The sequence below is a fragment of the Fistularia commersonii genome, chromosome 1 (genome assembly GCF_037954325.1).
Source record: "Fistularia commersonii isolate RoL2024-O1a breed Wild chromosome 1, RoL_Fcom_v1.0, whole genome shotgun sequence".
NCBI lineage: Eukaryota > Metazoa > Chordata > Actinopteri > Syngnathiformes > Fistulariidae > Fistularia > Fistularia commersonii.
In genome coordinates this window covers 27,385,704-27,399,866 of record NC_141284.1, presented here as the reverse complement: position 1 = coordinate 27,399,866, position 14,163 = coordinate 27,385,704, and the positions used below count along the sequence as shown (strand labels likewise).

At 35.0% G+C, this 14,163-nt stretch overlaps 1 protein-coding gene across 1 annotated transcript; it reads right to left on the bottom strand.

Annotated features, from left to right (window-relative positions):
• Nucleotides 1-78: 78 nt before the first annotated feature.
• Nucleotides 79-13,942, bottom strand: txlnbb (taxilin beta b). The gene is made up of 10 exons (XM_086157689.1): nt 13,781-13,942; nt 11,685-11,919; nt 10,022-10,113; nt 9,752-9,922; nt 5,609-5,803; nt 3,509-3,628; nt 2,160-2,234; nt 1,969-2,061; nt 1,700-1,795; nt 79-590 (listed from the first exon to the last, which is right to left on the bottom strand). Exons 2-10 carry the CDS (start codon nt 11,902-11,904, stop codon nt 123-125), a joined length of 1,530 nt encoding a protein of 509 aa, XP_086013815.1. The 5' UTR covers nt 11,905-11,919; nt 13,781-13,942; the 3' UTR covers nt 79-122.
• Nucleotides 13,943-14,163: the final 221 nt, after the last annotated feature.

The window sequence follows — 14,163 nt, the reverse complement described above, 5'->3', positions numbered from 1 at the left end:
AACGGTGAAAATCTGAAGGCATCTGGAGGACTTCCTTTCAGGATGTCTGCGCCGAAATGAACCCTCAGACATCATTCCTTTTATTGCTGCGAATCAATATTTATTGCCAACTCGTTTCCACATCAGTCGACGGACTCCATTTCCAAATCCCTCTCTTCCTGCCGTCTGGCGTCTTCATCTTCTCGGAGGACCTCCTGGTGGTTCTGCTCCGTGAGTTCCTCCTCCTTCTCCTGTTCCCGACCCGCCTCCGAGAGTCCGTTAGCTCGACCTTCATCCGTGTGGGAGATGGTGAAGGAGCTGGCGATCTCCTTCAGGAGCTCCTGCTCCGCCTTCAGTTTGGCCAGTTCCTGGACTCGGGGCGAGCCGGGTTCCTGGATCCCGGCAGGAGGTTCTTCTTTCGGGGTCTCCACCTCCTCCTCCTTCTTCTCCTTCTTCTTCTTCTGCTCCTCATCTTCTACTTCTTCTTCACCTCCGGCTCCTCGGGCCTTCTCATAGAGGCTCCTCCTCTCCTCCTGCAGAGCCCTGCACAGGTTCTCCAGCTTCTGGTTCTTGATGGTGATGAGCTCAAACTCTTTCTCCTTCAGGGCTTTCTGGAAGAGATGGGAACAGGTTCCACGGTGCAGATCAACGCGGTTCGATTATCCTTTTTTTTTTTTTTTTTTTTTTTTTAATTTCCCTGAAAAAAATATTATTTTATAAAACAATGCATGAGGCCGATGGACACAAATTCACAAAATCTAAAAAAAAAAAAAATGGTTCAAAACCTGTACGAAACTAATGCAATATTTATCTTGTATATTACAATATGATTGTATATGTTGTATATTATATTTAGTACATTTTTTAAAATATTTTAAAGATATACAACTTCAAAAAATAAAGGGAACTCTTAAACAACACAATGGATTCAGCAATACAGATTCATTTGGACTTTGTTCTTGTTTTTGTTGAATTTTTTAATTTCTCTCCCTTCAGCTGAAGGAAAATCTTAAAATCTTAAACTTTAAGAAAAAATAAAAAAAAAATCTGACCCACTTACTGTAAATTGCAATCATTTTCAACTGTAATAATTTATCTGTATATATGTTCATAACTGTGCAATATTTCATTTCATAACAGCTATTTTTTCATACTCTTGTGCACTCCTTATCTTTCCCTTGTTACATAAGAATCTTTATAGTTTTCACTTGTTACTTAAGACACTTTATAGTTTATTCTCATTTCATATTCTGCCTTTTTTCTTATTTTTTATACTGTTTATACAATTTTCTGCTATTATTTATTATTGTTATATTTTTCTTGTAACTCTGACACAACAATTCCCTTGAGATATATAAAGTTGTTCTTATTCTTATTTGAAGAACATTACATAAATAGTAATAATGATAATAATAATAATAATACATAGGATTAGTATAGCACTTTTCATGTGTTTTACATGTGTTTTTCCACTTTCATACATTTCATTTCCCGACTATTTTTGTGTGATTTTGTGGTCAACACCTTCAACTATGTCAAAAAAACGAAGCATCTAATAAGAATATTTCATCCATTCGGATCTAGGATGTGTTATTTTAGTGTTCCCTTTATTTTTCCGAGCGGCGTCTATCTAAGCATTATATTTTTTCGCGTTAATCTCGATGCTCATCTGGGCCGGCTAATCGGAGAACCAGCTAAAATAAGCGAAAACGCCTCTCACGTCCGACACCATCTCCACCAGGCTCTTGTTGCAGCCGTCAAAGCGACTCTTCCACGACTGACACTCCTTCTCCAGCTTTTTCATTTTCTTCGCCATCTAGGACAAGAAAAAAAAAAAAGAGGAATCAAAAGCAGCCCTAAAAATAGAGCGATACTACACTTGATTTTTTTTTTTTTTTTTTTTTTTTTTTTTTCTGAAATCATCTTTGTACTCGCAGGTAAAGTAAACAATCGCATCGTGTATCCGGCTTCGGGTATTTTTATTCTCACTTTGTCCATGTCCTGTTTGAAGCCGCTGTAGACGCTGTTGCTCTTTGAAACCGTGCCCTGGAATTCGTCGAATTTCTGGGAGTACATCGCCAGCTGGGGAGAGGAGAAGGGAAATATGACGGATAGAATTAACGTTTCCGGTGTGTGTCGGTGTGTGTGTGTGATTGGCAGGTGATGCTCCGTCACCCTACCTGGGCCTTCATGTTGCTTTCCTGCTCCTTCAGGGACTTGACCTGCAGCTTACACTCCGTCACCTGTTTCAGCAGCTGCACCGGAGAGACGCTCAGATAAGATGCACATACAAAGGTGGTGGTGGTGGGAGCACGGCGATGATATACCACAATTATTAAGTATATTTTATTTTATTTTGTTTTATTTGGGTTTATTTTTATTTCATTTCACCGCTATTTTGTTTTATTTTATCCTATTTTTTTGTTTTGTTTTGTTTTGTTTGTTTTGGTTTGGATTGGTTTTATTTTTATTTAATTTCGCTTCTATTTTGTTTTATTTTATTCTACTTATTTAATTTTTTATTTTTTTATTTTTGGTTTGGATTGGTTTTATTTTTATTTCATTTCACTTCTATTTTGTTTTATTTTATTCTACTTTTTTAATTTAATTTTGTTTTGTTTTGGTTTGGATTGGTTTTCTTTTGATTTAATTTCACTATTATTTTGTTTGATTTTATTTGACTTATTTTATTTTATTTTGTTTTGTTTTGTTTGTTTTGGTTTTGTTTTTATTTAATTTCACTTCTATTTTGTTTTATTTTATTTTACTTTTTTATTTTGTTTTGGTTTGATTTGTTTTGTTAATTTTTATTTTGCTTTGCTTTGTTTCATTTTATTTTGCTTTTTTTGGTTCATTTATTTTGTTTTGTTTTTTTTGGTTTGGTTTTATTTTTATTTCATTTCACTTCTATTTTGTTTTGTTTTTTTTTGGTTTGGTTTTATTTTTATTTCATTTCACTTCTATTTTGTTTTATTTTATTTTGCTTTTTTTATTTTGCTTTGTTTTGTTTTATTTTATTTTGATTTGTTTTTGCTTTGTTTTGTTTCATTTTATTTTGTTTTGTTTGGTTTGTTTTGGTTTTATTTTTACTTCATTTCACTTCTATTTTGTTTGATTTGATTTTACTTTTTTTTTTTGTTTTGTCTATGTTATTTTATTTTGATTTGTTTTGCTTTGTTTTGTTTCATTTTATTTTATTTTGTTCGCTTTGGTTTGGTTTTATTTTTATATCATTTCACTTCTATTTTGTTTGATTTTATTTTCCTTTTTTATTTTATTTTGTTTTATTTTCTTATTTTGTTCTTTTTTATTTCATTTCATTTTATTTAGATTTTTTATTTAACACTTTTTACTTTGTTCTTTTTTTTTTTGTCTTGTTTTGTTCCATTTTATTTCATTTTATATTTCAATTTAATTCAATTTATTTGGCTCAAAACACTAGAAAACAATCTTTCAAGTAATTGTAACTATTTTGAATCTTTATTTTAAATCCTAAAATATTGAATACTAATAAACCAGGGAGGCTCACCAGCTCCTTCTCCAGCTTGTGCTTCTCCTCGGCCTCCTTCAGGATCACGGTCGCCTGCGTGAGTTTGGTTTCCAGCAGCTTTTCTTTCAGGTCCCTGTGCTTGAAGACCTTGTCCAGGTTCTGGAAAGACATTTGTTCTCTCTTCATTAGTTCGATCTCATGGAGGCTGTGCAGGTTCACTTATTCTCAAGCAGAAAATGACGATCGCAATCGTTGTTGTAAAAGTGGTAGAATCGTCCCGATTTACTAGAAAACTGAAAAGAAAATCACGAACATCAAACTTTGTGTTGTTGATCAAACTTAACAATGATTTTAACGACAAAGTTAAAAACCTTCGGGGGGCAGAGAAGTGAAAAAGCGAAAAAAAAACAAGTTGCAATTTTGAAAAATCGACACAAATATTTGAATTCAAATTAAACGATGATTTTAACAACAAAATTGAAAACCTTCGAGGGGCAGAGCAACAAAAGCGCAAAAAATTCAAAAGTTGAAATTTTGAAAAATCGACTCAAATATTTGAATTCAAATTAAAAATTTGATTATAACAACAAAATAAAAAAAAAACTCAAGTGGCAGAGAAACAAAAGCCCGAAAAATTCAAAGTTGAAATTATGAAAACTCAAACACAAATAATTGAATTCAAATTAAATGATGATTTTAGCGAAAAATTCTTAAGTTGAAATTTTGAAAAATTAATATTTGAATTCAAATTAAACTATGATTTTAACGACAAAAATAAAAACCTTCGAGGGGCAGAGAAACGAACGAGCGAAAAATTCAAAAGTTGAAATTTTGAAAGATTGACACAAATATTTGAATTCAAATGAAACGAAGATTTTAATGACAACATTAAAAACCTTCGAGGGGCAGAGAAACAAAAGAGCGAAAAAATTCAAAAGTTGAAATCTTGAAAAATCTACACGAATATTTGAATTCAAATTAAATGATGATTTTAACGACAAAATTAAAAACCATTGAGGGGCAGAGAAACAAAAGATCAAAAAATTCAAAATTTGAAAATTTGAAAAATTGACACAAATAATTGAATTCAAATTAAATGATGATTTTAACGACAAAATTAAAAACCATCGAGGGGCAGAGAAACAAAAGAGCGAAAAATTCAAAAGTTGAAATCTTGAAAAATCTACACGAATATTTGAATTCAAATTAAATGATGATTTTAACGACAAAATTAAAAACCATCGAGGGGCAGAGAAACAAAAGACCAAAAAATTCAAAATTTGAAAATTTGAAAAATTGACACAAATAATTGAATTCAAATTAAACCATGATTTTAACGACAAAATTAAAAACCATCGAGGGGCAGAGAAACAAAAGAGCGAAAAATTCAAAAGTTGAAATTTAAAAAAAATCGACACAAATAATTGAATTCAAATTTAACGATGATTTTAACGACAAAATTAAAAACCATCGAGGGGCAGAGAAACAAAAGAGCAAAAAATTCAAAATTTGAAAATTTGAAAAATCAACACAAATATTTGAATTCAAATTAAACCATGATTTTAACGACAAAATTAAAAACCATCGAGGGGCAGAGAAAAGAAAGAGCAAAAAAATTCAAAAGTTGAAATCTTGAAAAATCTACACGAATATTTGAATTCAAATTTAACGATGATTTGAACGACAAAATTAAAAACCATCGAGGGGCAGAGAAACAAAAGAGCAAAAAATTCAAAATTTGAAAATCGACACAAATATTTGAATTCAAATTAAACCATGATTTTAACGACAAAATTAAAAACCATCGAGGGGCAGAGAAACGAAAGAGCAAAAAGTTCAAAAGTTGAAATTTAAAAAAAAATCGACACAAATAATTGAATTCAAATTTAACGATGATTTGAACGACAAAATTAAAAACCATCGAGGGGCAGAGAAACGAAAGAGCGAAAAATTCAAAATTCAATTTAATTCAAATTTAAAAAAATCGACACAAATATTTAAATTCAAATCAAAATTGATGTGCAAAAAAAAAAATCATGTCAATATTTCTGTCTACAAGCTCGGACATTGAATCCCCCGGTTTGTTTTTGCGTCGCCATGACGACCCTCCCAGAAGGGAGCGTGCAGCAGGATCAGTACCGCCTCCCGCTGGTCGTACTGGGAAATGAGCCCCTTCAGTTTCTCGGTCAGCGCGGCGTTTTCCTGGCACAGCTTGGCGTTGCGGCTGCTGTGCTCCTCGATCTGGGCCTGGATCTCGCCGAGCGTCCCCTGGAAGTGGGTGGTGATCTCCTTCCTCTTCAGGTCGTCCTCCCGGCAACGCTGCAGCGTCTCCTCCTGATCACATCAAGTACAGTTTAACTACCAGCTCAAATTTTCTTGTAAATTATCCACGTAAAACTAATCCCGAATGGGCCATTACGGGTCCCAACGTTATTTCGTTACCTCCCGGCGACATTTTAGGTGGTTATTATTTGTAAAAACGAAACGGTTAGCGGCCTTTGCATGCAGAGTTGTTGGGGAAAATATGCTGTCATTTTAAGTTCAGATAAGATAATACTTTATTGATCCCCATCGGGGAAATTACAATTACTAACAATATGGCTGGATATGAATAGATATATAAACAGAGGAGACAATTTAAAGGACAAAGACAGTCATAAAGATAGCAACAGATAACAGAATGACAACAAGGATAAAAACAAACAGGATGAGTATGGAGTGGAAAAACGAGGATAAAAAAAAATATTGATTGCAAAGTGAACAACGGGATAAAAATGTTAAAATCGAACGGAATGCGAGGTGAAGACGCATGTTTTTTTATTATTTTTTCAATATTTTTATAGATTATACTTTATGCTTTTACACACCTGTGTTTATTTATTTCATCTATTGTTTTACTTGTATTTTTAGCTAGCTTCTTGTCACTGTCGCTTTAGCTGCTGCTAAACAATTTCCAAAGCATGGGATTGTTTAGGTACTCAAAGTACTGTTGAGCCGCATTTTGTAATAAACGTCCAAAATGTAATAATTTTTTCATTTCATTTTGGAATAAAGCCGTATTTTGTAATAAACTGCCCCAACGCATTTTGTAGTAAATTTGCCGCATTATGTAATAATTTATTACATATTGAGACGATTATTACAAAATGCAATTGCAACTTTTTTATTCTCTAGGAAATGTAATAACATGGTGCATTATGTAATAACAATTCTAAAGCATAGTTTATTTGTTTGTTAATTGTATTTTATTTTACTTTAAAGTATTTGTAAAAGCTCGGCCTATTATTAGTATCACTGTATTAGCCTAGTAGCAGCACTTAGCAATTACTATCAGTACACTATTCAAAGGTTGCATTAACAGAGAATATTCTGTAAATTCTATGTTATTACATTTCCTAGAGATTAAAAAAGTTGCAAGTGCATTTTGTAATAATCTTCTCAAAATGTAATAATTTATTACATAATGCGGCAAAAATGTATTACAAAATGCAGCTTTATTACAAAATGAAATGAAAAAGTTATTACATTTTGGACGTTTATCATAAAACTGCACTGATATAACAAAATGCGGCTCAACAGTACTGAAACAAAAAAAAAAATCCCAAAAGGGGAAACTAATTTCTTCTTTATTTGTTCCTAGTTTAACCCATAAATTCATCCTGCTTTTATTCTCGACATTTCTCTCCTTCTCTGCCTAGAAAATGAGTTTGTTTTTGGCGGGAGTTCACCTCCCCGCCCCCTTTATCAAACCATCCATAAATCAGGATTAAAATGTTTGGTTTTTCAAGCGGAGACTAAAATAGATTTATTTTGCTTTCCTTCCCGTTTGACGTCATTGGGTCCAGTCGCTTCGTATAAATGTGCGCGGAACCCAATCCAAGGTAACCGCCAAAACCTGGACTTCTGAGCCGCAGCCCGATAACCATAAATAAAAATCAGAAGCTCCAGAAATGGAAAACAAAATCCCTCGGCTTTGAGGAACCATACCGACCGATACGTCTGATAACTGTCATTTAACGTGTAGCCCTTCTTGCAAAAAGCGCATTATTGATGTTCAAAAATGTTCGGGGATTTCAAGGTTTGGGGTTTTTTTAGAGCCCAGAAGAAATAAAGCAGCGGAAAAATACCTTCAAGTCGTGAAATGATCTTTTGTGAGATATCGCATCAAAAGGAATGGGGAGAGCTTTTGCAAAAACTGTCCATCGAAGGTCATTGAAATACAGAAAAATGTCGAATGAATCCAAATGGGAATAAATTACTGAGGTTACGGGGCAAATTACATTTAAAAATGATTTGCAAATGAGATTTCTGCTTGATTCTTTGCAAACCCCATAGAAACAGGAATTTATTCCCCCATTCTGGAAAAAAAATTGTGAAATTTGAATTTATTTTAATCTAAGAGTCTAATTACAAAAAAATAAATAAATAAATAAAATTTGAATCTTTTTTTTTTTCTTTTTTCAGATCACATGTCACATTTGGATGAGTCATCAGAACCGTTAGTATTTTCAATCCATATTGAATTTAGAAACTCCCTATTTTTTCCTTTTTAATTTTGTATGGATGTTTACATACGAAATAACATCGACACATTTATATGAGCATTAATAATTTTAAAGTCGAAATAAAATGCTGAAAAATATAGATATTAAATTTCAATTTTCATTTAGTATTTTCAATCCATATTGAATTTAAAAACTCCTTATTTTTTCATTTTGTTGACTTTGAATGGATGATTACATACAAAATAATGTTGGTACATTTATATGATCATCAATAATTTAAAGTCGAAGTAAAATGCCGAAAAATATAAATATTAAATTTCAATTTTCATTTAGTATTTTCAATCCATATTGAATTTAAAAACTCCTTATTTTTTCATTTTGTTGACTTTGAATGGATGATTACATACAAAATAATGTTGGTACGTTTATATGACCATTAATAATTTTAAAGTCAAAATAAAATGCCCCAAAATTTAAATATTTCAATTGCAATTTTTCTTCATCATTTTCAATCCATATTGAATTTCAAAACTCCTAATTTTTTACTTTTTAATTTTGTATGGATGATTACATACAAAATAATGTTGGTACGTTTATTTGATCATTAATCATTTTAAAGTCGAAATAAAATGCCCCAAAATTTTAAAATTTCAATTGCAATTTTTCTTCATCATTTTCAATCCATATTGAATTTCGAAACTCCTAATTTTTTGCTTTTTAATTTTGTATGGATGATTACATACAAAATAATGTTGGTACGTTTATATGATCGTTAATCATTTTAAAGTCGAAATAAAATGCCCCAAAATTTTAAAATTTCAATTGCAATTTTTCTTCATCATTTTCAATCCATATTGAATTTCAAAACTCCTAATTTTTTGCTTTTTAATTTTGTATGGATGATTACATACAAAATAATGTTGGTACGTTTATATGATCGTTAATCATTTTAAAGTCGAAATAAAATGCCCCCAAAATTTTAAAATTTCAATTGCAATTTTTCTTCATCATTTTCAATCCATATTGAATTTCAAAACTCCTAATTTTTTGCTTTTTAATTTTGTATGGATGATTACATACAAAATAATGTTGGTACGTTTATATGATCGTTAATCATTTTAAAGTCGAAATAAAATGCCCCCAAAATTTTAAAATTTCAATTGCAATTTTTCTTCATCATTTTCAATCCATATTGAATTTCAAAACTCCTAATTTTTTGCTTTTTAATTTTGTATGGATGATTACATACAAAATAATGTTGGTACGTTTATATGATCGTTAATCATTTTAAAGTCGAAATAAAATGCCCCCAAAATTTTAAAATTTCAATTGCAATTTTTCTTCATCATTTTCAATCCATATTGAATTTCAAAACTCCTAATTTTTTGCTTTTTAATTTTGTATGGATGATTACATACAAAATAATGTTGGTACGTTTATATGATCGTTAATCATTTTAAAGTCGAAATAAAATGCCCCCAAAATTTTAAAATTTCAATTGCAATTTTTCTTCATCATTTTCAATCCATATTGAATTTAGAAACTCCTTTTTTTTTCTTTTTGTATGGATGTTTACATACAAAATAACATCGGCACATTTATATAATCATTAACGATTTTAAAGTTGAAATAAAATACCCAAAAATTAAAATATTTCAATTGAAATTTTCACTTTGTATGATTTACATGATGCTTAGTCAGCCCGCGCATAAAAAAAAAAAAGCCAAAATAATCGCCCTCCCCGATTTAAAGCGAAGTTTGGGCGCAGCGGCCGCACCTTGAGGGTCTTGTTGTGCCTCTGCAGCTCCCTACAGAGTCCCTCCAGTTTGCTGCGAGCCAGAACGGCTCGGCTGTGTTCGCTCTGCAGCTGGTCCTTCTCCTTCATCACCTGGAGCAACTTCTTCTGCAGAACCTTCAGCTGCTTCTGATCGCTCCGGTGGTCCTCCAGCTGCAAAACACACACACACACACACACACAGCGTGGAGATTATCACCGGATTAATTGGCGTTTTATTCCATCTCCCCGGCCGGTGCGTAATCCACCCACCAGCTCGGCGTGCTTCTTGATGATGGCCTCCAGTTTCTGCTCCGGAGTGTCGAGTTTGTTCAGACTCTGCATGAGCAACATGGCCTCCTTCCCTGAGGAGCGGCAGAGAACTTCAGGATCCTGGTTTAGTCTAATTTATTTTAATAACACACGCAAAGCGATGTTTGAATATGTAAATCTCAAAGTAAATAATCTGGGAGGATATCACCGAGGAACAACCCGTCTGAGATCGGGCGAACTTCACGGTCTCGGGTTGAGCGGAAACACATTTCTGACTTTCTGCTGACATAAAGATGTTCATGTTGCTCTTCCAAACGTGGGCGGATGTTCTTTACATGTGAAGCGGCGTCAAGAAAATACGCAGATTTGCAAAGTTCCGGCTTCATTAAACTCCTGGTTACTTATCGTTTAAGGTCATTTCTACAAGTGAAGCTGCTTTTGGACTCGAAACAGACGCCGATAAACACCAGGAGGAGGAAACCCGATGAGTCGTCCGTTTCGAAGACGGCTAAAACGTCAATTGGAGTGACGACATGAGTACATTGGGGTCCACATGGACAGAAAACTGGACTGGACACACAAACATGGATGCCCTCTGCAGGAACGGTCGGAACAGGATGTTCTTCCCAAGGAGACTGAGGTGGTTTGGCGTCTGTAGCTCCAAAACACCCTCTACCGGTCTATGGTAGCCAGCGCACTCTTCTTGGGTATCTTCTTGGGTACCCTTGTTGGGTATCTTCTTGGGTATCTTCTTAGGTATCGTCTTGGGTGTCTTCCTGGGTACCCTTGTTGGGTATCTTCTTGGGTGTCTTCTTGGGTACCCTTGTTGGGTATCTTCTTGGGTATCTTCTTAGGTATCTTCTTGGATGCCTTCCTGGGTATCTTCTTGGGTATCTTCTTGGGTACCCTTGCTGGTTTCAGCCCATTCACATCCTGCTTATTTTTTTGTTTATTTGCTTCATTGCTCTTGTCACTGTTTATGTTGCTATCCCTGTTGTTGTCGTTTTGGTTGTGCGTTTTTTTCCTCATTGTTATTCTTATCCTTGTTGTTATTCTTATCCTTGTTGTTGTTGTTGTTGTTGTTGTTGTTGTTGTTGTTGTTGTTGTTTTCTCTGCTGTCTATTCATTTAGGAAGTCTTTTCCTATCTTCTAATTGTCTATCATATTTAAGGGTACTATAACTGTTACACTGCCGGGACAAAGGAATTTCTCCTATGGGGATCAAAACGCTTATCTTATCTTATCTTACCTTACCTTACCTTACCTTACCATACCATACCATATCTTATCTTATCTTATCTTATCTTATCTTATCTTATCTTATCTTATCTTATCTTATCTTATCTTGCCTTATCTTACCATATCTTACCTTATCTTACATTTAGAGCTAGATTTGGATTTGTCTTCTTCTTTTCCTTTGCGCTGCTCCCTCCCATCTTCCCCCAACAACTAACTTCATATCCTCTTTCCCTCCAGCCATAAATCTCCTCTCAGGCCTCCGACTCTAACCTCAGCTCCAGGCCTCCTCCAAACCACGTCCAAACCATCTCAGTCTGACTTCATCTCCAAAACATCTACCTCAAGCCATCTCCCTCCTGGATTTCGGTGAGTGAAATAAGGAATGTCAGCTGATATTTGACGTCCTGACGCGACCAAGACAAACCCAAGTTCTTCAGCATCTTCTTCTCCAGCTTCTGGTCCCTGCGGCTGTCGGCCTCCTTGGCGGGGGCGACCTCCTCGCCGTCCTCGCCGTCAGCCAGGATCTCCGCAGCCTGGTAGGTGCTAATGATGTCCTCCAGCTGCTTGCCCAGGTCCTCCGTCAGGTCGATGTGCCGGCACTCGGCCGGCGCCGGGGCGGGACTGTTCTCCTGACACGCCTCCATTCTGTGGAAGTAGAGCTGACCAACAGATGGTTGGAGTCACCGGACCTTCTCGGTTACCGTGTCAAAAGGCGCAAATTGAAAATATCATTGCAGGTTTAACCGATGCAGTTTTTGTCTCCTGCTTGCATTGCATGGCAATGATCAATACAAAGCCAGTATTCTCTGACTGTGATGCATTACTTTACTGGATTTATCTCCTTTTTATTTGATTTTATCACTTGGAAAAAATCTAAAGCATCGTTTTACATTGAGATGAGCTTCATTGTTTGTGGGTAGAAAAAAAAAAAACAGCTCCTTTTTTTTTTTTAAATTTTAAAAAGAAACATCATTCTGTGCCAATTTGCTTCAGTTATTTAAAAATAAATCTGCTAAAACTGTCTTGCGTTTCACATCAAGTTTTCCTGTTAAAATCTGAAAAGAAACGACTACAAATGTTCAGATTAAAAAGTAAAAAGGGGAAATATCGCGGCCGGAAATTGACCTTCTCATATCTTTCTGGCCTGTAGGGGGCGCTGTTTCCACCCAAAGGTATTTAAATACTCAGAGACAAGAAATACAAGTACTGAATACTGCTTGAGGGCAGTAATATCTGACAGAGGAATGGCACACTCAGGTGAAATATCAGGATTTTTACCTTGGAAGTTCAACCCAAAATGTCCTCAAATTTTAAAACCAAGAATAGATTTAAAAGATCCAGTTCAGGCATTCCTCATCATATTTTTGCAGATTTTTTTTTCCCACATAAATATCATATTTATGACACCTTTGTTTTTTTTCTGTTTTTTTTTATTTTATCTAAAAATCTTTTTTTCATGGGAATAATTTCAATGATCAAGAGTGGAATCAGTCTAGAATGAAACCTACAAAGTATTCAGTCAATCAATATTAAGAATTTATTTTTGATCATAATTAAAAACTATTTAATAACAGTGTTTTTGAGGATGTTGTGATTAAATATGAAATAATTTCTGTGGTTGGATTCAGATTAGCTTTACCGGGAACACAGGAAGGAAAAGCTTAATAACATATCATCAGAAATACCCCAAAGTATTCCAGTTGAAATACAATTACATAAAGGTTGTATTTGTTGTTTTTTTTCCTTTTAATCAGTTCAGTATTAGTGTTTCTTGATCCAGTCACAGTCTGGAAAGCTTTGCCTCTATTTTTTCCTTTTTTTTTTTTTTTTTTTTTTTCTTTTTTGACAACCAGTCGATTTAAACGTCAGTGATCTGACAGGCGCGTAAACTTCACGCAAAGGTAAAACTGCGCCTCGCCGGCACCCTGCAGCCGTTTCATGTGGTTGAGCCTTGCAGCCCCGGCCTGTTTACGTGCATAAAATTAGTGCAGAGCCTTCACGCGGCCTGCTCTTTCACAAGCCGAGCACATGGCACCTGTTCCAGTACTCCAGGCTATTTTAGGAACTTCTTAATATGGCAAAGTTATTTATTTATTTCTAATCCGCTCTTATTGATGTCGGGTGTCGGCGGTTGAGAGCGTAAAGGCTGCATTTCACTCTTTAGCAGTAAAAAAAAACACGCGGCGTGAGGAAAAAGCGGGAGTGACCCCGTCGGCGCCCCGGAGTTAGCTTGAAATCCGCGGGAAATATGCATGACTGATTTCTCCGGGAAAAAAAAAAAAAAAAAACAACAAAAATCGAGTTCTCGTTCAAAACAAGCTGGATTCTTGTCGTGAAATGTTGATACATAGACGTCTCGCTAAATTTCACCCGCACAAACACATGCTCTCACACAGTCACGAAAACAAGGAAACTAGGAAAACAAAGAGCTTTGAAAAAGGAATAAGAAGCAGGCGGAAGGATGAAAAAGGGCTTCTTTTTAAGTGTAAATGTCACGCTAAAGAGCGAACGGGGTCTTACCGGGACCGAGGGCCAGTCAGAGGGGCAAGAGGAAGAGTGTGTGTGTCTGACTGTGTGTGTGTGTGTGTGTGTGTGTGTGTGTGTGTGTGTGTAGGGGGCTCGTTCAGGCAGCCGCCGCAGACACGACAGCTGTGATAAGACCACCTCAAAATAAACCCCGGGAGCAAAGAGAAGGGAGGACAGAGACACCGTCAGCCTGTCCTGGACGCCACGCTTTAAAAGAAATAAAGGGAAAAACAAGACGCCTCTTTCACACACACACACACACACACACACACACACACACACACACACACACGAAAGCAGTGGAAAACAATCGAGGAACATTTACAGCTCTCAGATCTTAATGCGATGCAAACCCAGGTTTTTTTTTATTTCAGGCC